General features: G+C 42.9%; 1 protein-coding gene across 1 annotated transcript in view; it reads left to right on the forward strand.

The window, feature by feature from the left end:
* Positions 1-916: 916 nt before the first annotated feature.
* The window catches only part of mcf2lb (mcf.2 cell line derived transforming sequence-like b), a gene marked incomplete at its 5' end in the record, with an annotated part of 34617 nt that continues 9101 nt past the window's right edge, over positions 917-26432 (forward strand). The window contains 13 exons of the mRNA XM_079276836.1: positions 917-1073; positions 11296-11379; positions 13033-13147; positions 17937-18027; positions 22107-22226; positions 22388-22504; positions 22879-23028; positions 23132-23256; positions 24089-24203; positions 24284-24403; positions 25138-25329; positions 25416-25607; positions 26163-26322. Of these exons, the coding sequence (XP_079132962.1) occupies positions 917-1073; positions 11296-11379; positions 13033-13147; positions 17937-18027; positions 22107-22226; positions 22388-22504; positions 22879-23028; positions 23132-23256; positions 24089-24203; positions 24284-24403; positions 25138-25329; positions 25416-25607; positions 26163-26322 (1738 nt within the window). The remainder of the gene's footprint in view (positions 1074-11295; positions 11380-13032; positions 13148-17936; positions 18028-22106; positions 22227-22387; positions 22505-22878; positions 23029-23131; positions 23257-24088; positions 24204-24283; positions 24404-25137; positions 25330-25415; positions 25608-26162; positions 26323-26432) is intronic.

A 26432-nucleotide genomic window follows, 5' to 3' on the forward strand; every position in this document is an offset into this window, starting at 1 on the left:
GGGTGGGGAGACGGAGATGGAGGGTTATGAGTAGATGGCTGATGTTGTGTGTCTCCTCCTGCAGTCGCCGCATCAAGTGTGAGAGTGCAGTGCCTCTCTCATTGCTATTCTAAGCCTATAAACTGCAAGGTGCCTTTTGCTCGCCAAACACACATACTTAAAAGCCTGCCAGCAACCTCCTCCACTCTCCCATCAAAGAGGACCCTCTTTGCTCCTCCACCTCAGTAACCAGCACACTCTGAGCTGTCTATGTCCACTGCAAAGTTTTAGTGTTTGAAGGTTTTACATTTCCATGCTCTCCCGGTTCACCCGGAATGAATGCCTGAAAGAATCTGGGGAGATAGAAAGAGGGAAAGATTAGTTAGGGAGTGGAGGAATATAATTAGCCTGAGCAGCAGAAGGGGATTTGCGCTCCACCGGCTGCCCTCTGCTCCAGCTCACCTCCAGCCTCCGCCCCTCCCGTCCTTCCTTGTAAACCTATGCTACTCTGATCCGTCAATAGTAGCACTTGCGACGCACTTGCCACGAGGTATGCATGCGCATTCAGAGTGAGCTGGGCCTATACCCGCCTCTAGTGTGAACACTTTGTTTCAGAGGTTGTGCAGACAGTGACTCAGCTTTTTTGGGGTTCTGCACTGCTGTTTCCTGAGTCCCCAATGTGGCACTGCAGAGGACACCAGGCTTGTCTTGTATGTAGCCAATGCAGACATCTCCTCAGAGGATGCATGTGAGATCATGTCGGCTTGATTCCGAGTGAACCGGCACATTACAACAAGAAGGTCCTTCCCATGCCGGCATTTGGGGGGGCTGCGATTCGGAGTCTATCGGCGTGTGCAGCGGAGCTTTGCAGGTGCAGCGAGGGCTCTCTCTGGATGACAGAGTTTGTTGCAGTGTGTGAGACCAGCAGACTGCTCTCATGTCTCTGCACGAGTTTCTGCGGGAGGGTGGCGAGGCGTCGTACCGGATAGTGAACCGGCTCAGTCATCTGCTCCAGAACCTGGACGTCTCTGGACTGGGCTCTCATTTCCCTTTCAACCCTGCCAGCCGCAGGAACTCCTGGAGAGACTTGGATGGTAAGACCAAAAGAGGAAAGGAGATGGGTGTGTGTGCAATTTTCCAGTGTTCATGTATGTATGCGTGTGTATTTGTATGCAATATTCTCGACTGGAGCTCTGGCCAGAGTTCTGCAGGGCATCACGCCCAGAGCCCCACACACAGTGTTTCCTGTGGGCTTCCCTTTGCTCCCCACTGGGTTGTTTGTGTGTCTTTGTGTGTACAACTGTTTGTCTCCGCGAGAGTGCGTGACTGCGCAGTTCAAACAGTTGCTTCAGTTTCCAGCTTGCAGATCTTCGCAGCTGCACTGATTTATTTTATTTTTTTCCTGTAGCGGTAACCGATTCTTCAACGTATGCAGAAATTGCAACACACAGCACCAACCCAGCAGACGAGCTGGTGCAAAGGAGTGGGAACTGCTGATTAAAGCTGCTGACTTTTCAAGTTGGTGTCCTGCCTGTCTGTCAGCCAGATTGTTGCCACTTTTTCCACTGCACAGAAAGGGACTTTTGCTGGTCTCACTAGCACGCAGGGAGAAAAGCATGGTGAGCAAAGCCAGGAGGAGTGCTTCTCAATGGGATAGTGGGATGCCGATGGTCCCGCTTAAGCCAAGTGAGTCAAGAGACATATGCATGGAATTTGTTCTGTCTGTGTGGGTAGGATGCTTGTGTATTTTGCTATGTCTGGGGAAAACTCTGACCAAAAATCCGACCCTGTGTCTGTATATGGCAGCTATTTTCCTATAGCTTGCTGACACGATGTATGTGAAAACATTGTCGTTTCTTCAAACGTACATATCTTTGTCCTCAGATATTTATGTTTGTTCTGTCCCTGGTTGAAGGTTGCTTCTTGTTCAAAGATATTGCTGTGCCTGGCACTTATGGATTGTATCTGCAGCTACAGTACAGTATGTGCATATGTGTTGGCCCGTACAGACTCCAGTAAACAGTCTGTGCATGTTTTTCTTGTCTGCTTTGTCTTTACCTCAAGCTGTGTAGTTTCAGGGAAGGTTTCCAGCGCTGTTAAAATCATTAGCCATGAGGTGAATTCGTACAAGAGAGGAACTATGTTGTTGATCTAGCAGTTGTTTGGTTTTACTGGCTGAGGCCACTTAGCAATGATACTGTCAGAAATACTGGGAAAGAATATTTGCGTGTGCTTGATTGCATACATAAAAACGTTAATCTGCAAGTTGTTCCACCTATGACTGATTCTTAAAATCAGAAGAAGCCCAAATGAAACTCCAAAGCAACCTTACTTATACTCAAACATTTTTAATCAAGTGCGTTCTGGAATTGACACTCTAGAGGGTATTGTAAGTTCTACAGACTGCAAAGTGATGAGCTTGTAATTTGGGGCTGTATAAACAAAAAAGACTTTACTTGAGGACTTGTAATGAGCGACTAAAACGAGCGATTAAAACCTGGCGCCTACATTACCCACAATTACAGCTGGGCATTGGTACTCGATACCTTTTTTAAGGTTTATATTTATGTTGTTTTCCTGGCAGCCAATCACAGCAAGCATTCTTAAATGTAATGAGACATGTGATTGGCCCACTACTGCAACAGCTACAACCCATACAGCCAGCTTTGAACACGGACATGTCTGAGCCTGCGGCTTGCAGCTAACGATACTAACGGTGCCTACAGTGCTAACGACGGCAACAGTACTGACAGCGCAAACAGTTTTAACCCGGGGGCAACCGCAGGATGGGCGTAACTCTTCCACTACAACGCAGTCCCGCCACTTTGGGTCGAGTGGCGGCGTTGGCGTCTTAATGGAATGACAGCAATTATATAATTTTAAGGGTACTGATATTGATGCTGGCATCGTCATTACCCAGCCCTACCCACAATACAACTAGACAGCCGACAGAGTCTGTGTATTATGCTGTTAGGTGGGGATGCACCGGTACAGATACCGATATTGTGCTCTTGTACTCGTAGCGATAAAACTACTCTGATACAGCCGCACCTGATACCGCTAAGGCAACGTGAAGTTAACCTCTCGTCAGTTGAGCCTTACAAGTCGCCCAGCTAAAGTGTCAAAAAACAGCATCATGGTGTATATTTAATTTGTTACTGTCAGATAGTGAAATCTGATGAAAATGAAACGTGTTTTTAAAGTCATCGGCAAGTGCTCGAATGTAAGTACTTGCTCTTGGTCTGAAGAAAAGTAGTATATGCGCCTCCCTTCTATTTGGGTCTAACGTAGCCTTGAGCTGCTAGCTTCAAGTAGAGATGAGGGGCAGCTTACAGAGCTCTGGTCATCAACTCTCTTCTTTCTAACTCCTCACTCTTATCTTTAATAAAATGTTCTAGTTTTCTGCTCCAACGCTGACTCGAGGTACATCATCACATGAGTTAATTTATCAGTTCCCCAATTATGTTAAACATCGTATTCTTGCATTTTGTGTTGACTGAAGCTTTCTTAATTGAGAGGAAAAGTATATCTGATACACTAGTTGCTCTCATTCTTGGTACTCGCTCATTGGCTTTATGTGACAAAAACACGATGAATCACTGTCTTTTAAATTAGACTGCGAGTTGAGCGTTCTGTCTCTTTGTTTGACTCTCTTGTTCACGTTGAGCTGTGCAGTTCTTTAACCGACTGGCTCTCGTGTTTATCTCAAGGTTTATGACACTGATAACCTCGTGCTTGCCCTTGGTCATAGAGCAAACATATACATTAAACACAACCCCCACACACATAACATACACATACTTGCAGATGCAAGCTTTCATACCCATGCGCACACATGCAGGCATACATCACTTAATCAACATCTCTTGCCCAAACCTTTTAGCACACTGAACTTGTATTTGTAGATAATGGTTGAATTGGGACAGAGAATGGTGTCTATTAGCTTGTTTTTAGGTGAAATGTATCTTTTATGCAACTCGTTGAAATGGAATCGAAATCGCCACATTCTGTTCAGAAACAGTGTCTTTCTTTGAGACGTCTCCAACTAAGTCTTTCAGCAAATGTGTAAGAATGGGGTCTTTTATAAACAAGAATCGGGGCTTTGAATGGATACAGTCTGCGACTGGTTAAATGGGGATGCAGGCAGTGTTTGAATGGGCCGGTCAGAATGGAGGCTTTGTACTTTTGGTCCACATCTCCCTAGATAAGGCAGACGAGGAGCCAGAGCTTTGTTGAACTAGGTAAATGAGCACTGGCGAACGGACTGGGAGCTGCAGTTCCTATAACACTGTCACAACATAGCATGACATAGCTTAGCGTGCATAACTGTTTCTAGTCTTACAGAGTCAAAAATGTATCCCTTTTTAGAAGTCCGTTTTAGTCGTTCATTCGCAGGTTGGAGGCATTACTGTTCAACCAGGAGGGGTCAGGTAATGGTGTTTCTTTAGGGGAGAGAAAAGGGTAGCAGGGAGGGTGGGGTTAGGGTGCTACAATGTTGCTTTTGTCTGCAGGGAAGGTAACCTGAGGTTGCAATAGGAAGTCCCCACAGTTACTGAGTGACGCCCTGCAGGCTGTAGAGCACCTGCAGCCCGACGGAGAGCGAGAGGCCACATGTGGAGTCTGGTGAAAGATGGAGTCAGAATGAGAGGGAAACTGTTGCAGTCATACCTTCTTTTCTTTTTTGCAAAGTGTTGCAGAAGAGTGAACAAGACGTAGGCTGGTGCAGCAGGATGGGGGGAGAGGAGATGGCAGATTCAGGCTTCCTGATGGAGGAGGATGTTGAGGTGGAGTTAGACTCTGGGTTTTGCATTGATGTGGACTTAGAGCTGAGTTTAGGCGGACAGGTGGCTGGAGGCTCAGACGAACACCCAGATAGAGAGGCGTTGGACTGGTTTGTGAGTACAGGACACGCAGATTCTCCGTTTGCTAGTCCTGAGCAGAAAGAGGAAAGTCCAGGAGGAGTTGGAGGGAGTCAAACCTCAGGGGAAGGCGAGACAGAGGCTGATTCAGGGTCGATGGAGAATGGAGAGACTGAAGCGGAGAGAGGAGTAGAGCTGGATGATCAAAGTGAAGAGGTCGAAGAGGAGGAGATGGAGGGGTCACTGGATGTGTGTTTGTGGCCAGTAGAGGAGAGTGGGGGTCATGTACGGATCTCTCTGGAGGAGGTGGAAAGATACTACCGATTTGGTCGCTGCTGCCACTGGCTGTGTGGTAGGTATCGGATGTTTTATCATTTTCTCACCTTTTTGGTTCACAAAATGAGTCTTCCCTTGTCAGTCTTTCTTTCACCATGCTGTATATACCTAATTTGTTTTTGTGGGCAGATTATCCCTTTTATTATATTAAGCACCATTTGGGTCCGTTATGTCAACACAGCATCTTCTACCTGTCCTTTTCTGTCTGAGTTGGCCTGCCCTCTACCTTTGCTTCCACGTAGAGTTAGGTTTGGAATACACAGCATTTGCCTTCTTGGTTGGAAGTGAAATCTTGTGTTCATTTGGCTGTGCAGTTTCATCTGACGTCTGTTTTTTCCCTCCTTAAAATCTATTACATGTAGAAGAAGAGACTGTAAATCACAGACACTCAGTGTTGTGTGTACGTCTAGGATCTGGTATAGATCATTTTGATAATGATCAACAGTGATGCTGCACTGTATTTAGACAGAACCATGGGTAAATGTTTGTTCTTTAACAAGTGTTGATGAGCTGAGGCAGTACAGAAGAGACATCAGCTGTGATTGGGCGATTTGATATATATTTTGGAGGGATTCAGGTGTTTTGACCACTTATTTTTTCATTCATTTATACAGGATGATTGCTGTTTTCCAATTTTTCCCCAGATTGTCTTCCCCTGATATTGTATGGACTCCTCCGTCGCTGCTCAGCCCTATTTAGTGCTTTGCTTTGTTTTGGTGACTTCCCCCCTCTCCATGACCATGACTGTAAACTCCTAATTCCCACTTGTTGCCCCCCCCCCCTCTCTTTCTGTTTGTGGGTGTCCATTCTGTTCCCTAGTCCTGAACAAGAATATTATCAGAATGATTTCAGGTTTCCACTCTTTCTGGCCTGATGAATGAGAGTTCCAGGCCTCTGCTCTCGTCCTGTTCAATCTGTCAGTATAAGCAGGCAGTCCAGGTGTGTGACTGTGACCCACTAATGTTTGACTCGTCGGCCACAAACCTGAGCGCGAGTGGACACTAATCCCCATCGTTAAGCCTTTTAAAGAACATTAACGCCTCAACCAGCAGGTGGTTTGTGTGCGCGTGCGTGTGTGTGCATGTGTGTGTGTGTGTGTGTGTGTGTGTGTGTGTGTGTGTGTATAGAGGATGTTGGAATAATATGTTTGTTCAGGAAGTGTATTTTCTCATGAGCAGAAAAAGTGCTCTTGTGCAATAGTTCCGTCCAGTTCAAACAGTTTGTAAAGCAGAGAGAATTATGAATTTTAATCTGCTGTTTGTATTGCCAGATGAAAACACTAAATATCCTCTAATCATGTACCATGTAATACAATGCAGACAAGTATGAGTAAACACCAAAAGTAATTTGAGCCCTTCCCCCCCTCCAACTGTTGGGAGGATGTGGCCTGTGTGTGTCAATATACACAGACTTTCGTTTACACCACTATAATAAGTTAATAATTTATGTACACACCGTTATTTTTAACATAATTGATCATTTCTGTGCTCCTTGTGACATCATCGATACTTGCTGATCGGAAAAGACACTGGAGTGGTTTCTATGTCTGTATTTCTATTGTGAGAGATACAGTAGTATCTAAAACTGGATCATCCTCTCCCTTTCTAATGGCCAGAAGGGCTGTTCATGATTGTGCAATACTGTGTCAACTTTGAGTGGAAGTTTGGAAGGAAGTAATGTAGTTGAAGGAGGAGCGGCAGGACAAGCAAGTGTAAAAAAAAAAAAAGGGGGCTAAAACTCAAACCTGTCATCTTCCAGGAGGGGGATTTTCCAGTAACAGAATAGCCTCCTTCTGGAGACACAGTCCAGCCATTGATGGCCTGGATGGGGGGTTGGGTTTGATATGTGTGGGAGTTGCTGGGGGCAAGGCGTGGCCGGCTGAGTAAGTGAGGCTGGGTCAGAAAGTAGAAACTGTTGGCGGTTTCTGTGTGAACTTGATTCCATGAGGGGTGTGTGAGTAAGCGCTCTGCAGATGGCTGGACAGTTGGATCTTTGTGTCCTGAGGCAGTGAGGGGCCATCATTAACAGGGCAACACTGCTTTACCAAGTTTCAAACAGCAAAGATATGGTCATTTGTCTTGTCTCATTTTTACTTGCCTGACTTCTGTTAAGGAGACATTTTGGTTCACACACCCATGCTTGAGGTTAAGTTGAAAGAAAAGAAGTGTCTCAAATAACATCTGCAGATCAAAGTCAGTCAGTTGTCCCTAATCAATATATGTTAACTACAGATGTCAAAGGAAACAGGATCCCATCAATAGAGGAGGCTGATACAGAATACCATATCTGTTATCGGTTTAGAACTAAGAGACAAAATTAATTTAGTTCTAAGGTCAGATCATTTTTCCGACGACAACAAAGTACATGACAAACTGGGACGGTCCACTAGATTGTGCGATCAATAATGTTTGTCCAGCCACAGGTAGGCTGTTCATTTATAATAGATGAACCCGTGCAACCCGTTGCCATATCACAAACGGAAAAACTTAAAAGTGGAGGAGAGGGAACAGATTGCTGTGTAATTTAATGGCATCTTGATTGTTAGCCTGTGTACGATATGTACAATTTACGAGACACTGTGTTCATCTGTCTGTGTGTGTGTGTGTGTGTGTGTGTGTGTCTTTGTATTGCTAAACGTGGTAGAATAGTGTAATATGCGTCAGCCTCCGAGGTCTCCTGCTGTCAGGCAAGATTAAAAACCAGCTGCTACAGTGATCAGACGCTGTAGTGAAGTAACAGAGGTGTTGGTGTTGTGAGCTCCAATTTCAGAGATTGTCTGTTCTTGTCTTCTCATAGTGATATCTTAGACTTTGTAAACAAAAATGTATCTTCTAGAATCTTTGTTCACCAGCAACTCACGATTATCTACTTTATAAATGAAGTTCTCTTCTCAGATATTCAGCAGCTACTTATCGACGATGCATCAGTCGTGAGGTTCGATGCACTTAAGGCTTTGGACAAAAGCGCCTGACAAATGAATGTAATGGTGCATGAACTTTGTTTAAAATGTTTCCTGCTTGATCGGAAAGCTATCTCAAATCATATGGTATGCTCAGTAATGTCAAGTGTGAGGATTGTAGTGTACTGTAGTCAATGGGCTTACACATGTATAAACACAGGTATGGTCCTTTTAAGTCCTCTGAGTAGCTAAACCTGTGTGTGTGTGTGTGTGCTAGAGTTAAATGTACCGACACCCTAAGGCTAAGTAACCTGATAGGTTTTGCCAAACAAAGCATCAACAGAAGGTCTCGTTGGTTTGTTAAAACTGGAGTCAGAGGAGTGCTCGAAGTAGAAGGGCCGTGTCTGTAAAGAGACAGACAGTCTGGATAAAGAGGGAATCGACATCCATAACAATGATGGATATTTTGTGGTACTCTGAGATGGACTGAGCTCCAGTGAGTACGAAGTTACACTAGGTGGACGTGTCTTTGCCTGAGCAGGTATGGTGCCATACAAAGTATGGTAAGAAAGCTGTACAGCCAAACTGTGTGTGCCAACATTTAGTCCATTTTACTCGAACTGTGGCGGGATTTGTTGGGGCAGTTGTGAATGCAGTAAATTTGCTCTGGTGTGGACCAAATCATTTGATCCATGACGGTCAGGAGCTTTTTGAAAGACATTAACCTGTATAGTTACTGCTACTAACTACTCTACAACATCTCTCCAGCATGGGAATGACATGGTGATACTATATGATTGGCCTTATGACAACAAGACCAAACAAAGGGAAAAAATTCAGAATCGTTACTTTGCAGTCTATTACATGTTTGTAACCACGTTTACAGAATAATGTCTCTGAGACACTCCCTTCCTGTATTCTCCTGGCTTTTCTGTTCTCTAGATGGCCATCCTTTGTTGTTTTCCCGATCGTTTTCCACCTGTATGTTCATCCCGCCAGTCTTTTTTTAATTGAAGTACAGTATTAAAATTGAGTTTAGTGGATGGTAAAGAGGTGCAGAAGAACTGCACCTCTTTAGACCTTTGGCACCCCGGTGGGCTGGAACCATGGCCGTACGCAGGGTTTTAGAAATGCAGAGGTCCAAAAATTCTTTCTTTCTTTTTCTCACTGCCTCCTCCTCTTGTCTTGTATCTCTTCCCTTCTCAACGCTGAGGTTTGATTGACAGTCATTTCATCTTTGTGTGTCTCAGTGAAGAAAGTAAGAACACATGGGTTATAAAGGGTTGAAAGTGAAACTACCGGTAACTAGCCGGCATCATTGGCCACTGTTTAACGCAAGCGCGACCAAATGGCGATCAAAGGAGCAAGTTGGTAATCTTGGCATTGTACAATATCTTTGCTGCACCACAATCAACTTATTTTTAGTCAGAAAACACAGAGGTCCAGACCTCGGTGACCTCAGTGGTGGCCATGGAAGTACTTTTATACGGGAAAATGGAAAAATAGAGAGCTGAAGAAATAAGTCGTGTTTTTCTTGACGATGTGGTCTTTCAGCTTTAATGACAGACGACTGCAGAGCCCAATTTGCCTGGAGCTAAATATAACAAAATGCATCCTGTTGGAAGATGTGGCCAGTAACTGAGCAGTTGTTTTTCAGGTTGTGATACTCAGTCGCCCTGATGGAAGGCACCGTAACACAAATGTTTGCACACCAAAAATGCCCCAAGGATTGATACCGAAAACCACCTACCCTTACAGCAGCTTCTCACGGCAGTATCGGACCACAATGTACTGGATTACTTTTATTTCCCTCGGGCTTCTCGCTGTGACGTCTTCGTGACTGATCACAGACGGCCGTTTAGTCAATGAGATATAAAGCTGATGAAACGGACCTCATGGATCTTTTGTTATGTTGGGGAAGGCTGCATGAATCCAGTGAAATACATGCGTTTGATTGAATGTCTTGTGTTTAAGACTTTACGATCCTTTATAGATACCACATATATAAACCACGACCCACAATGCATAGCAGCGACATTATAATCCTGCAGAAAATGTCTGTACTTCTGCCAATTTTTCTGTATTGATCTGTTTTTCCCTTTGTTGCATGTCGTAGGGAGACTGTTTATGTCTTATGTCTAAGCATGAGGCCTAGCAGCTGGCAGAGACGTGTTTTTCACACTCATTTTGTCAAATATCTCAAGTTGTGCCTTGTCTTGCCACTTAGACCACATGGGAAATATACTGTATTTTTATGTTTGCACATTCCCTGTAACCATGTTCAACATGTGTGATGTTGTTTTGATGAAGTGTATACAGTCCTTCACCTGGCCCAAAAGTCTGTTGGTAAACTGCACTGCCTCTGCTCTGTGCGTGTCTGCTGCCGCCAGTTTGATCCCTGAATCCTCATCTCCTACTGGGGGCATTGAACCTTAAATCTGATTATTTTAATCCTCATGAAGGGAGTCCATGGGGGATGGATAGCTGTTGAAGATGGAATGGGGGGGACCAACAAAGCCTGGTGATTTATCAATACTGTATGCTGTCTTCAGGAAAGCTTTTGGTTTTTTTCTGGGATGCTCGCACGGTAAACAAAGAATCCCAAAACGGAGAAAAGTGTTGCTGAATTGAAGTAAACGGGGCCGCGTTTAACAGCAAAACTCGAGTAAAATATCAGTTCACAAACTCTCACACAACTCATGCAGTATAGTCACAGTCATATTTACTGTATGCTCAGTTCACACGCACGAGTAGCACGCCTGCGCAAGAGTGATACCGTTTATGTGTAAGTGTTTCAAATAGTAAAGTTTGATGAATAAACTTGGATTATACTGCATGAGTTCTGTGGGAGATGGTAAATGAATGTGCTGCTGTAGTTCTGCTGTAGTTAAACGCAGCCTCCCCATTTGCTTCAATTACTTCAAAGACTTTTCTCCGTTTGTTAATTCTAGATTCACCGTGGAGGCATGTGAGAACAATTAAGTTTTACACAAGTGTATAAGGTCACAAGTGATGGGTAATTAATACACAAATGGTCATTTTGTGGGTGAAGTATTTTTTCAATGTACTGGAAATGTTACTGCTATAGTTTTTCTTAGAAATATGCATCTATATTTGAATTCTCCCTCTCTATTGTACGTGGCAAATGGATTTCAGCCTCCCTCCCGACTGTATGTCTTCACCTCTGATGTCACTAATATTTCCCTCCTCTGTTTTCTCCAGATGAGATCATGCAGCTGGACAGCAGTCCGCTCCGTGCTGCTGACATCACCCCTGACCTCAAGAAGCAGTTTGCCTTCCTTTCAGGTGACTCTTCCATTTCCATCCCTGCGTATCTGTCTGTATGGGCTTATGGGGATTTCATCCCAGCTGCTGCCTGTCAGTTTGTATCTTAATTAGCACTAATCATCTGCCTCATCTCTGCCACCAGAGGAATCATTTATATTTGAACTACTCCACTTGATTTTTGCATATTTAATGTGAACAGTTCTCTCCCGGCAGTTATGATTTGCTATTCAAATGTCACCTTCCTCCATTTCCTCTTCATGTTCTGGTCCAAATACCCTTCATATTGTTGCTGCTGTTCCCTGATCTCTATTTGCTTACTGCCTCTCAATGTCCATTTTTATGATAACATCCATGTTTTGTGTCTTTCCACATCATTTGAGGCGTCTTTCGCTGAGATTGCCAGTTATTTGTGATGCATATTATATCGTTTCTTACAGTACAGTGCTGTGTGCCAGAGCTGACCTTGTGACTGCAGCCAGCATGACAAATATTAAGCAGACGTTGAAACCATGACCATGCAATCGCTGTTGCTATAGTGATGAGAGAAGAAAAGGCAGACAGATTAATATTCCAGTCACATGCGCTGACAAAGCAGAGCAGCTGGTGTGTGTGTGTGTGTGTGTGTGTGTGTGTGTGTGTGTGTGTGTGTGTGTGTGTGTGTGTGTGTGTGTGTGTGTGTGTGTGTGTGTGTGTGTGTGGGTGTGGGTGAACATGTTTCACCTCTTTCTTTTCTCGTGTTTTTATTTCATTTCAAATTCCTTTTCTTAAAGGCTCTTTTGAAACCCATCTTCTCAATCAGCTTCTTACCGTTAGCAACGGGCTCGAACAAGAACACACACCTTTCTGGTAACATTAGAGTTTTGGTTCTTTCGCACGAGACATTTTTCAATGTTTATATGTTTCACTGTGCTCTTCTCACCGGTTTGAGGTGGGCGGAGCGCTGTTGGGAAAAGATGATGGCACATATTTCTGTGAATGAATGAGGATTGAAGAATATTTAAATCAGAATCTAATGGCAGCTGTTTGGCCACTGTTTATCAAATCAAACTACAAACACAGTTCAGAGGAAGCAGATTAGCTATTTTTTAGGTGTTAAATCTTTGAGGGTTGCTTATTTAGTCATGAATATAAAGAGAGATTAGAAACCAGAGACTTTAAGGTAGAACTGTGTGGTAAGATGGTGGTGTAAGGGGGTAAATTAATGAGATAATATCACATTATTACATGATTAAATCAACTGTTGACTGTGGTGGGGTGACTTATCCTCCTTTTTCAGGTATTGACATTTATTTAAAAATAAACAATATATTTATATTGGAAGAAAATACAAGTATGTTTGCTTGTTTTATGATGGATATTGCAGTTTTTTTCTGTACAGTCTCCAATCATCAGCGATACAGCTTTAACATCAGTGCCCCCAAGTGGCCATTGTTTCTTCTTCTTCAGGCTCTCGTCTTTTTTGTAATAAATCAAAAGACATTTTCCTTGTCAGACTGATTGTCAGAGCCCCCAGCACAGACTCACAGCTAGAAAGTTATGCAATTGTTTGTTTTTTGCCTCATAAATTATAATATTCTATGCTGTAGGAGATATACACAACATATTCTCACAGGTAATCCCTATATATTCATGTCACAATTTTTAATGTTCCTCTGTTTTCCAATTTTCTAGGAGGTAGAGGAGATAATGGCAGCCCCATCATTGTGTTCCCAGAATTCCCTGCGTTTGGAGAGATCACAGACGGAGAGTTTCACAACGTGCTGACCTACCTGACGAGTGTGCCGAGGTAAAGTCCCTCACTGGCTGATTGTCACAGGCAAACAAGATTTATTTTCAAGTCATCTAATCGCAGCTGCGTCCTATTTCTTACATGGTATTCCCACTGATGTTGTTTATCAACACCACCAGCTATCCTGGTGTCACCAGCAACTTCTTTTCTCCCTCTTAATGCTGCAGCACAACACCGCTGATTCACCTGTGTGGGGTTATGGATAAACTGAGAGCTACAGTCATGTTTTCTTTACATTTCACACATCATGTGACAAGGCAAGGCAAGTTTATTTGTATAGCACATTTCAACAACAAGGCAATTCAAAGTGCTTCACATAAAACCATTAAAAGCATCAAAACATAAGGCAAAACAGTCATTAAAAAGCAGTGTATGAAATAAAATACAGCAGTGAAATGCAGGAAATTGATTAATATATGAATTGAACGTGGTTCAATTAAAGGCAGCAGCAAACAGAAAAGTCTTCAATCTTGATTTAAATGAGCTGAGGGTCTCAGCAGACCTGCAGCTTTCTGGGACTTTGTTCCAGATATGTGGAGCAGAAAAACTGAACGCTGCTTCTCCATGTTTAGTTCTGACTCTGGGAACAGAAAGTAGACCGGTCCCAGACGACCTGAGGGGTCGGGATGGTTCATAAGGTAGCAGCAGATCAGAGATGTATTTTGGCCCTAAACCATTCAGTGCTTTGTAAACCAACAGCAGGATTTTAAAGTCAATTCTTTGTTGGACAGGAAGCCAGTGCAAAGACCTCAGAACTGGAGTGATGTGATCCACCCTCCTGGTCTTAGTGAGGACTCGAGCTGCAGCGTTCTGAATCAGCTGCAGCTTTCTGACGGACTTTTTACAGAGACCTGTAAACACGCCGTTACAGTAGTCCAGTCTGCTGAAGATAAATGCGTGGACAAGTTTTTACAAATCCTGTTGAGACATAAGTCCTCTAATCCTTGATATATTCTTCAGGTGATAGTAGGCTGATTTTGTAATTGTCTTGATGTGGGTGTTCAGGTTGAGGTCATAACTACACCTAGATTTCTAGCTTGGTTTTGTGGATTTTGTGGTTTTTAACATCAGTGACTGAAGCTGAGCGGTGACTTTCAATCGTTCGTCCTTGGTACCAAAAACAATTACTTCTGTTTTAGATTCTGTTGAAGATTCTGGCACATCCAGTTGTTTTGTTCAGTGTATTTACCCAGCCCTTGTGTGGGATTATAGTCCCCTGGTGATCTAGTTATGTGGATCTTTAGATAAAGTAGAAGGGGTTCCCCGGGTTTGGACTCCAAAGACATGCAGGTCAAGTGAACTCAAAATAAATGGATGTGGGAATGGATGTAATTCAGTCAGAGATACAGAATAGATCAACGTTTGACTTTGTGACGATGCCTTTGTGTACGAAGTCTGCCAGTAGGTGGCAGTGAATACTAAAACACAACTGCGTGAAGATGTAAGCTGCAGAGGATTTATGCAGTGGACGGGACAGTCGGTGTGTATTGCATAGATATCTGAAGGGGAAGAGTGGTTCCTGTATTAATGAAACGGCCAATTAATAATCCAAGGTCTCTTATCAGTGCTCTGCAGACTGTCTTTGTACACATGGACAGACCTGGGCGAGACATGGGGGGGGGGGGGGGAAGGGAAATGTACAAAACCATCTCTTTCTCCAACTATTCCTCCAGAAAGCCATCCCCTGACTCGTGTTTTGTACTCTTTCATTTTTTCTTTGATATTTTCCTCACTATTAAGTCTTGCATTGACATGATTTAGCTCTCCCCCCGGCTGTCCCACTTTTCCTTTATCGTGACCGGACTGGCAAAGTGCGTAGAATAGAAACTGCAGCAATTCTTACTGTTTGAATCTGAATAATGCATAGACAGCTGAGCAGAGCCGTGTCCTGTAGTGTGTGTGTGATGAATCCACATGAGGACCTGTTCACACAGACATGTCTATGTGACGACCTACATATAGACATGTCTGTAGGCCTTTAGATAATAACAATACAGCCAATACAGCTTTTTTTTGTCATCGACTTGAACTAATATACTGAAACTTTAATCATTTCCAATCAATAAGTAACAAGCAATATTGTCAAATGTCCAGCCTATTTCAGCAATTTTCTAAATGTTGTTCTTTTATAAACTGTATTACAGTTCAACCTGTGTGCAATGAGTGTTTGTTTTTCAAATCCAAGCTGAAAACCAGCTGACATGCCGATATAATTTGCATCCATATAGCTGTTCTGAACACGGAGGGCTGGTGCTACCTGAGGGGCCGACACCCCTGGCAGGGCACACGGTCCACAGTTGGGGACAAATGTCCTACAACTCCGTGTTGTGCCCTTGAACAGCTGCTGCTAGTTTGAAACAAATACCTTTGGATCAATATTAATGGAAGACGTCATTTAAAACATACCATCTGGTTATTCCATGTAAATTACTTATATATTGGACTACCAGAAAACATACTCTGATATATATGTTATATCATAGCATGACATATTTCCTTTTATTTATTTATATATATATATCACAGAGCCCTTATTATCTCTAAATATGTATTTTTATTAAAGCTAAGCTGTGTTAAATCAATTTCAGTCTTGTCGCAGGATTTTCTGGATCCTAATTCATCTACTTTAGGCTTTGCATCTATAAATGCACTCTGGAATGAATTAATTTTGTCCCTTCTCTTATTTTATCTCTCCTTGGCATAACACTTGGATCTAGTTTTGCTGATGGTTCTACTAAAAGGTACCATTGGCAGTCATTTTGAGACATATTGAATTGAACGCATATTGCGCTCGTGGCTTGTGTAATCTTTTATTTAAGCCTTTTATTTAATATACCACTGCTCTGACATTCAAGCAATCTCTCTCTGCGCTGCTCATTGCAACAGAAGAAGGGGACGCTGCAGCAGGATGTGTGTTGCTACGTCTGCATATGCATTCAGGCAGCAAATCTCCCTCATCACTGCATCGCTATTAGGCAGAGCCTTTTTACAACTCACAGCTTCACACTTTGTCCTGAGGAATCCAATTATTATTAGGACACGGATGCATGTGCAGCAGCAACACTACCAGGTGGTTCCCATGCATATTTGAATTAAACAATTTATTAAACATATACTTATATTTACATATACAGATGATAAACATACAAGACGTTATATGATTTAAAATGCCCCTTGTTTATTTACGTTTTTATAAACTCAAAATAACCTTCTTTTTTAGAACCAAAGTTTAAATTGTTGTTTTTGTTTTATAGGGTATAGTGCATTTAATCAACATTTACATTTTGAAAATATGCCATGGTCTAATTTACACCCATAGTCCCAATAGAACTAACAGAAGAAACAGATAAATGTTATTGTATTTTTGAAATATATTATTGAAAATCAGATTGGACATAAGCAGTAGATATCATCTGTCACACATAACACAGTTTGGGACATTGTCTTTTAGCAGCGACAGCAGAGAGTTACTTCATCGTCTTCTTCAGATCTTTCAGCCTCAGGTGCTCTATGTTCACCATAAACCACCGTCTCATCTCAGCAGCTGTAAATGTCTTGGAGGCAGTAAGTGCTCTTGTCCTCCGCCTCCTCTTCTGCGGCTGAGGTTAAAGCAGTTTGTGCTTTGAAAGCCCGAGTGACTGAGCGCACATCTGAGAAACGGAGGTGACTGAGGGAGCGAAGTGCAGAAAACAAGGATGAGTGCCACTAAGAATGTAAATATTGCAGTGAGATAAAGTAGAGAGGCAGACATGAATTAGCATTCTGTGTTCTCCTTATAAATGAAACCCTCATGCGTACAGAAGCATCCTCCTTTGAGTCTGTCCCCTCCCCCTACATCTGCGGACTGGCTTCGAGTGCTGCTCATCACTCTGCAGCCATTCTGTAATAGGCTCCTGTCTCAGCAGCTCCCAGTGTCTCATTGGATGACTGATGGATGCAGTGCAGGGGGGGGGGGGGGGGTGCTGGATGCTGTGGTGGTCTGAAGCATTTGGCTCTTTCCCCTTCAAACAGCGCAGCACAGTGGGATCTACCTCTGAGACACAACCCCGTGTCCTGTGTTTTTATTTTGGCTTTACTGTCCCAGACGACTTTTTTTTTTTCTTTTTTTTGACCTGCTGCCACCCTGTTTGTGCAGTTATTCGTTGCAGGATGGTGGACATGAAAGCAAATACCTGAGGATTACTGTGATATTCCAGCATGGTTCTGACTGCACTGTAGTTGCATCGAGTTTTCAAGTGTACACAGGGTGAGCTGCACATGCCCTTATCAGTGATCGTTGGCAGTGTGTGTGTAAACCGTACAGCCCTCCTCTCTTCTGGGACCAGAGAGGGGGGAAGGGGGGTGCGGGGAGAGAACTGGGGGCCAAGAAATCGAGAGGTACTTCACAGCATCTCCTTTTATGGACTGCACCAGCTGTCTCAGAAGATAAAGAGCAGCATAACAAAACAACGAGCTGTGAACAAGCAAATAGGTTCACTGGTGTCTCACTGTGCACGCGTCAACTGAAAACTACATGTATGTTTTATGTCGTCATGTTTTTTTTATCTTTGCAGTCTTGTGTTTCTGAGTGCTAACTACTTTTCTGTCTTTGAAACTGTCTGTTAGGAGTCATTAGATTGTGGCCCAGTGTGTGTGTGTTTTTTTTTAATCATTTTTTGTTCAAAGTTGATGTGATTTCTTCTCACCACTCTTTGTGCTGTTGTCGAGCTCTGCTCACCATGTGGCTGGGTATAATTAGAGCAGTGTTTTGGTTTGTGTTGACGTGTTTTCTCTCTGTGTGCTTCAGTTTGTCTTCGACCGGCGTGGGTTTCATCCTCGTCATCGATCGCCGGCAAGACCGATGGGCAGCCGTGAAGGGGACCCTGCTACGTATCGCAGTAGGTTGACCGTGCGCTTACTTTCTCTCTGTGTTGTTGGTGTCTTTGTGCCTGCGTGTGAGAGGAACAACAGTTTTACTCAACAGTTGTTTTTTTTAGTTTTTTTTTTTTTTTAGAGGTGCTGGCCTGGCACCCTCACCCACAGGGGGGAGGGTTTGTCAGGCCGGAGAGAGGTGTTAGAGCAGGGGTGTCAAACTCATTTTCGCTCTGGGCCACATCAGCATCACGGTCGCCCTCAAAGGGCCGGTTGTAAATGTAAGACTGTAAATGTAACTACTCCTAACATATTGGTAAATAACTGTCTCTGCATTTGATTATTGTTTATTCAAGTGTAAAAATATTGTACATGCAGTTATATAAATGTAAAACTATATTTAAGCACATTTCTGTTATTATAACTTAAATCCTTTTAATTTAGGGTTAAGAAACCCACATCACTCTATCAAAGATCAAACTATTAAAGAAAATATCAAAGACAAATATCAAACACAAGTTATTACAATAACTTTGTTCAAAGCTTAAAATCCTTTCAAGGGTGCGTTTGCACAATCCCACATGAAGTATTTCATGTGTTTTAAAGCCACGTTTAAAGTCGTCTTCAATGTACTCACAATACATTTCCATTTCAAATGTACAGTAACCAGCCAAAGAGCTGCTTCTGTGTTTAAGTATCTCATCATTATGACTTTCTATCAGAGTTATGACTTTCTATCATAGTTATGACTTTATATCTCATAACTTCGACTTTCTATCTCATCATTTCGACTATGGGGATATTTTTATTATCAAGTCGAACTTTAATAACAAAATTTAAAAAAACTTTTTTCTTCTTTTTTTTTGCTGGCGGATTCGCGGGCCACATAAAATGACGTGGCGGGCCGCATTCGGCCCGCGGGCCGGGACTTTGAGACCCCTGTGTTAGTGTCGCCATCTCTCTCTCACAGCTCCACTGCTAATATCACTTCCACCCTGGGGGGGGGGGTTGATATGACTAAACCTCATCCTTGATCTCTATCCCATCACCATCACAGCCTGCCATGTGTTCCCTTAGCTACAGGGACAAATAGACAGTCACATGCCAGAAAAAGACAGAAGGAGATGATTTTGTTCAAGCAGTCATTTAAATATCTCACTCATCATCTCCGCACCAGCAGAGACACAACTGATGTATTTACACATATTTTGTTGCACTGTAATTAGTTGCTGAATGATTCTGCAGGAAGAGAAACTGCTGTATAAACTGTCTTTAGCACATGATTTATTTTCCTATCACCTTTTTAATTGCTACTCAATGCTTCATCGCACCTTTTTTGAGACGGAGAACTGATACTAGTAATGTTATTTATGAAGTGGCAGAGCGTCAGAAGTAATCCAGACTCTGCTTTATTCTGCTCATTTCAGTTGTTCTTCTCCTCTGGTAGTCAAAAGGCTCTCTGTTCATCTGTGCTGTATGTTTTGTGTCGGGAGGTGATGAACTGGCAGCTCTCCATAATACATGTGTGTGTGTGGGGGAGAATGACTTTCATAAACACACAATCTCTCTGCAAATTCCTTTTTCTGGCCAAAAACAATGGGAAATAGACCAGCACTATGATTCATGCTCTATTAGTATGAGTTTTAACAGCTTGACCAGCTTCATTCATATCAACATTCAGCTTCTATTGCCTGCAGGTGTAGTACAGAAATTATAATTGCTGTTGATATACAGGAAACGGGAGCGTTAGGTTCGGACAGATCTCTACAGATCTATCATTGACGGTGATGGCAGCAAAGTAATAACTCAACACACAGAGAGAGAGAGATACGAAAAGATGAAATGTCCAAGAGAGAATGAGAGATGAATATCACCAAACATGGTCTCGAGAGACATGGGAGTCCACATCGCTCGTTTCAAATTAAATCAAGCTTTATTAATCCCACAAGGGGGGCTGTTACAGGCTGACAGGCTGGTAATATGGGACGTTCAGTCATGCCTGCAATCATGTCCTGTTTGGGGTGATTCAGCTGCTAAATAGATGATGATGATGATGATGATGAAAACAGGCACTATTCAAGCTGCTACCGCTACTGTATATATTTGTAGTGGAGTCTAGTTCATGGGCTGAATCGCATTGTAGTTATAGCGCACTGTGATGTATTCACTCTGCGAGGTTATTGAGTCCGTGTGCACATGAGGGTGTGTTTGTGTGTGAGAGGATATTAAATGTTTATGCTGTTGAGGGATTCCCTTTGTCTTTGTGTGTCTATTTATATGCGCACACTTGTGTTTGTGTGAATGTGGGTCAGTGTGTTTCAAGGAAAAGCTGGCCGTCACCGTGCATGGCTGAGTTTGATCTGATGACAGACAGACAGTGTGTTTCATGGACTGATCCCAATTTAGTCTGCAGAGTTACTGTCAGTCCCTAAAGGGAACCCTCCTCTCCTGTCATTTATCTGGCTCTTCTTTGAGGCTGTGTGCGTGCCTAGAATTGACAAAGAACAAAGAACAAGTAGACCATGACCATGACTGCCAGCGACCAGATATCCAAGCAGCACTGTTTAATGGTTAGAAGCTACAATTTGCATTTAAAGGTTAAGTCTGGAGATATTCTATGATGTTGTTGTTCCATGAAAATAGGAAAACCAACAATGCTTTAGTGCAGTTCTTCATACTTTCTGACATCTCTACCCTGTCTGTTGCCCTCAGCCCATTCATGCTCACTGAAGAAGCAAATCTTTAATCGGTAATACATAACTATTGTTAAAAGGAGGGGGAAAAAATATTTCCTAAAACAGCTGTGGGCACTGTAGTTGTGTGTTAGTTGGACTATTTCCAGCTGTAAATTTGGTGTTCTAGTGAAGATTCATGCTACTGGATGTTTGTGGGATTGAGTTAAAATACACTCCAGTGTCTGTGTTCATTGTAATTGTAAACAGTGTGGCTAATGTGTTTTTAACAGTTATATATGGAGCTATATGGCACAGAGGCACAGGATATATCAGGCTTGGGCTCGATTAGGAGCAGTTTTCGATATGGATCTTTTTCATGGCATTTGTTGACGATAAGGAAAACATAGACTTTTGCCAGACTTGTTCTTTAGGAAGCTACTTTTTGAGTGTGCTGCACACCATGTTCAAAACCATTAACCATAAATACAGTGAATATAATAGCTCTTTGTTGTACGGTAGCACCTACTACTACCATGTTATAAAAACAGCGGTATGTCCCACAATCATTTTCATTTCTCCAGATGGCGAGTGACTATTTTCACAGTGCTTGGCAGGTCAACCAGGACAAACACTGAATTGATTTATTAATTCCATGAACAGTGCGCATCCCAAGTGGTTCTTATTAAGGATGGTTTCATTGTCATTTCTGCTGAGAGCAGCATTCCCCAACTCACTGAGGAAGGGCAGGCGAAGCAGCCGTTTAGGCCATTAGCTCATTAAAGTAGCATTAACAATCGTATTGCCTCAGGAGGGGAGATCAGTGTCCACCCTTAACCATCATACAACTGCTTTCACAGCAGTTCTGTGTCAGTCTGTGTCATTCATGACTTTTTTAACTAGCATTTTATTGGTTCTATTGGCTGAGCTGTGTGGTAGCATAGCATGATAAATATGAGGAGAATGTTCCAAAATAATGTTTTTCTTAGTTACGGTATCTTTGCTTTATGCTGAGGAAAACTTGCATGACTGCGCATTTCTCCATATTAAGTGTCGACGATGCCAGCTGGATAAAGAAAGCCCTGTTAGCCTCCACATGTATGAGTTGGTGGTGACACTGCCTCATTATTGACGCAGAAGCATCCCAGGGACATGATTAATGTCCCTGCTGCCACAGGACGATCCCCGACATCCCCCACATCTATTCCAATGCTCTTGTACGCTACACACTCCACGAACATGCTGTGGTGTGTTTGAGCGAGAGTTTCCACATGGGATACAAAGGCAGGGAGTATAAAGGGAAGTGCAGGCTGTCAGCAGAAAGAGCAGAGCCCGTCCGACAGAAGTGTGATGTATTATAGCCTCATGGTTGGAGGAGGATCCTGTCTGCTCTATTGCGTAAATCACAGTCTCCATCCACTCTCTCTTTTCAGGGCTCCTTCCCAGGGAACCTCCAGCTGGTTCTGATCCTGAGGCCCACCGCCCTCCTGCAGCGCACACTCTCGGACATCCTCTTCAAGTTCAACAAGGATGAGTTCAAGATGAAGGTGCCGGTGCGTACGGTCACTCTTACCTCTGGATACACTGCATTAGTGACTTGTGTTCTTCCCTCTCTGGGTCCAAACCAACTCATTGAATGACTGTACAAATGCTAGTTGATATAATTACTATCAAGTGATATGTATGTCATAGTTTCAGGTGTTTTCTGTCTCAGGTGATCATGCTGAGCTCAATAACTGAGCTCCACGCCTACATCGACCGCTCCCAGCTGACCCAGGAACTCGGAGGAACACAAGAGTATTGCCATGAGAAGTGGATCTCTCACCGCACTGTATGTACACTGTATACACCACAACGCTGCCACACATTACAAGTTACTTTATGAGTGAGATATATGAATACATTCAGGGAAATATGTGCCTGTAAAAGGTAAAGACAATTAAGAATTAAACGGGAGACAGAGAATTATAGGTTTAACTTGAGACGCTCAAGGCCAGGCTGTGTCTTGTGTAGACATGTATATATGGTACAATGAAAGTTTATAAATTACATCAATCAATACATGCTCAGTACTTTAGGATGACCATTAAATGTCTGGGCTTGGATCCAGCCCCCTCTGCTGCATGTCGTCCAATAAAGACAGAAAACACCCTCCATCACGAGCGTTGCATGCCAACAGTCTTTGTTGTGTCTTGCTTGCATCAGGCTATTGAAGGCTTTGCATTGATGGTAAAGAAAACCGCGCAGATCCTGCAGTCGTTTGGGACTGTACTGGCGGAAACTGAGCTCCCCAATGAAATCCAGGCCACAACCATCCTGCTGAGCACACACACCAACAAGAAAGACAAAATGAAGGTAACCCCGTTGACACACGTAGATTATTGATGCAGTATACTAGATATGAATATCAGTTCTGTATTGGGGTCATATCACTCCTCCTGTCTGTGCATGTCTGTAGGAGGATCTGCTGGTAGCTCTGGGTCAGGGCAGCAGGCTGCTGGAGAGCATCAATGAGCCTGTGGTGCGAGACCTCGACCACAACATGAACCAGGATGAGCTGGAGAATCTGGCCACTGTGCAGAGGTCAGAACCACTAGAGCTGATGAAGCTGCAGGTTGGAACCAGACAGATGGAAGTGATACTGTTTCTGATCTTTCACACATCTGGTTTGGACATTTCTCACAGAAAGCTCAGCTTTCCAAACATTATGCATCAGCGCATGTTGACACATTATTTGGGAAACGGTGACGCTGAAATAATGTCGCTATTCGGAAACGGAATATAAAGAATGCTTTTTCAATTATTTTGTGAATAATTAAAACGATGTTAAAAGAAAATACTCTTCAGTTTAGAGCGTCACATTGTAAATTATTACTTTTCTCCATTACATATAAAAATGTGATATATTTGGAGTTTTTCATCATTAGTTAGGGTAAAGTACCAATTTTAAGACATACCTTTTGTAATGTAACTACAAATATTAAACTTTAAGATGCACACCGTACTCTATGTTTAGTGTGAGCAGTGTAAGATATCGTGTTTTGATTGTTATACATCAGATTTCAGTCTTTTAATGTACTCCGATTGTTCCATGTAACGAAGATTAAAGCCAGCAGACATTTATTTCGTTTTTTGTCGTTGACGTCTGCTGATCTGTTCAAAGCTGTCTCAGCTCTGCTGTCAGTGTAGTTGGAATAGTTGGCGAGGCAATGTTCTTTGAGGTCAGTCAGTGCGGTATTTTAAGCAACACTGAGTGCACTGAATCCCATGTCAACATTCACATGCAGAAAATATATCCAAATCCCTGAGTCAGTATCCCCACTGCTTTTTCGACTTTATTCATTTCTCCCCTCGCTGCTTTGGGTCTACTCTCCACCTCACCACGTCCCTATCTCTTTCCCTGCTCTTGTTTCAGACTGTTGTCCCAGCTAGACGAGACAGAAACGGCTTTTGACGAGTTCTGGGTGAGGCATCAAACCAAACTGGAGCAGTGTCTCCAGCTGCGCCACTTTGAGCACAACTACAGAGAGGTGAGCCTGTTAGCTCAGGTGAAATGGTCCATACGACACATGATCCCTATTTAAACCGGACTGTGGTGTTTCTGCTGCAGGTGAGGGCTCTGCTGGATCAGGTGTCTGAGAAACTTGCAACCTTCTCTGAGGTGGGGATCAGCCCAGCCCACGCTGACCATATCTTCTGTGAACTCACCACCTATGAGGAGAGAGTCTGTGTAAGTGATACCCAACCCCTCACGATTACAGCTTTGTTTAGCCATGGCATGAACAGATGAACAATATCTTTTATAATGACTTCAGTGAGCCAGTCAGTGTTACAAAATAATGTGATTATTATACTGTTATTCATAACTACACTGTACTTTCTTGAAAAGGGTCTGACTGAGCATGGCTTCATTAAATCTAAGAAAGCGTTCCTGTATTGCTCTGCCAGCTGCACAATCATCTACATTTACTTGGAAAATACTTTTTTTTTAAAGTGGATCCTAGTCTGGATCCAGAACTGCTTTGAAATGTGTTTGAAATGCATATTCCAGTCATGCTGATTGGTCGATGGTGGCCATGATTTTGGGGTAGTATTTCAATCCTGTCTGGGAATATTAGGGCTTTGTACAAGAAGAACTTCTGCAAGAAAGTCACATAACCGGTACGTCATGGCTATTTAAATGGATCATGCTGCTGTATAGCGCCACCTGTAGGCCCATCAGAGTTGACAGTTGCATATTTGCTTACATTTTGGTTGCTATTGGACTGTACATTCAAGAGTTATGACAGTTTATGTCAATAGGTTTTGGCTACAAAAAAAACAAACACAACCAGTATTTGAAAATTGTATGAAATATATGTAAAAACAAACAGTTCAAAGTATTCAGGCTAATCTAGGTATGAAGAATTTGGTAAAAAAATATACTTGGAAGGACTTGACTCAATAAGTCTGACTGGTCCACAGGAGGTGCTGGACAGAGCCTCGTCTTTGGCCTTTGACGGTGACGACCTGATCCAGAACTCCCACTATGCCGAGGACTCCATTCAGCCTAAATGTAAAGAGCTCAGAGCCATCAGTGAGAATGTGAGCAGCAACCTGAGGGCCAATAAGGACCGTCTCCTCAAAGCCATGGAGCTGCACCACTGTTTGGAGAGAGTAAGAACGCCCACACACTCCTGCTGTAGTTGCTTTGTCTTCTCTGGTTTCTTTACTGATTCTTCCTCCTCTGCTGTCCGCCTCAGGCTTCGAAATGGGTTGATGATGGTATATACCTGCTGGCCGCTCAGCCAGTAGACAAGTGTCAATCACATGAGGGGGCGGAGTTAGCCCTGAAGGAGCTGGAGCAACACCTGGATAACGCGGGCCAGAACCAACTGACAGAACTCAGTACCATCTGGAGTGAATATGAGGCAGTGCTCAACCAGCAGTTCAGAGTAAGGCGACCAAATAAGAATACAAATTGCACTTTTAGACATGTGACAATTTGGTGACAATGTCCATAGTACACGGTACATATGTCTAACATCAACATCAAATTTATGCCAGAGGTTAGCAAAAGTTTGACCATATTTCTGGAAAAAACACTGTTTTGTTTCACAAAGAAGATGTTGTGTCTTAAGTTTTATCTTTTGATACAAAGAGGAGGAGGAATGTGTTGTGGAAGTAATTTTCCGTTGTTTCTTTCAGTTCTATGATTATATGTCATTATCAGAAACCCTCTCAGCCTTTGGAATTACTTGTGTTGGGGAAAAATAGCAGTCTAGATTATTCTTGTATTACTGTAAAGCAATTCCAAAAATGTATTGCAAAATCCATAGCACACTGTGTCAGATGTGTTTCTTTTTTATAGTATGTCTCAAAATTGAGATAAAGTACTGAACATAAACCATTTACATCAATTTCAGATGATATGCTGAGAGAATGTACTTAAATATGCAGCACATGTCCCGTATTGACACTCACTCCTCTAATATCTTCCTGTGCATCAGGACCAAGTGGAAAAGGTTTTCCAGAAGCAGGCGTCCATGCAGGAGATGTTTGACAAGAGGAGGGTCAGCCTGAAGAAGCTTGCAGCCAAACAGACCAGGCCGGTGCAGCCGGTAGCCCCCAGACCCGAAGCCTTCATCAAATCCCCTCTAAGCTCACCTGGTCAGTCCCCACACATCCACACATGGACCATTTATATTTATATTTAGAGTGGATGGATAGTATGGATCGCACTTATGGCTTGTACTGTACATTGCCTGTCAAACATGAAA

This window comes from Melanostigma gelatinosum (genome assembly GCF_949748355.1).
Source record: "Melanostigma gelatinosum genome assembly, chromosome: 10".
NCBI classification, from domain to species: Eukaryota; Metazoa; Chordata; class Actinopteri; order Perciformes; family Zoarcidae; genus Melanostigma; species Melanostigma gelatinosum.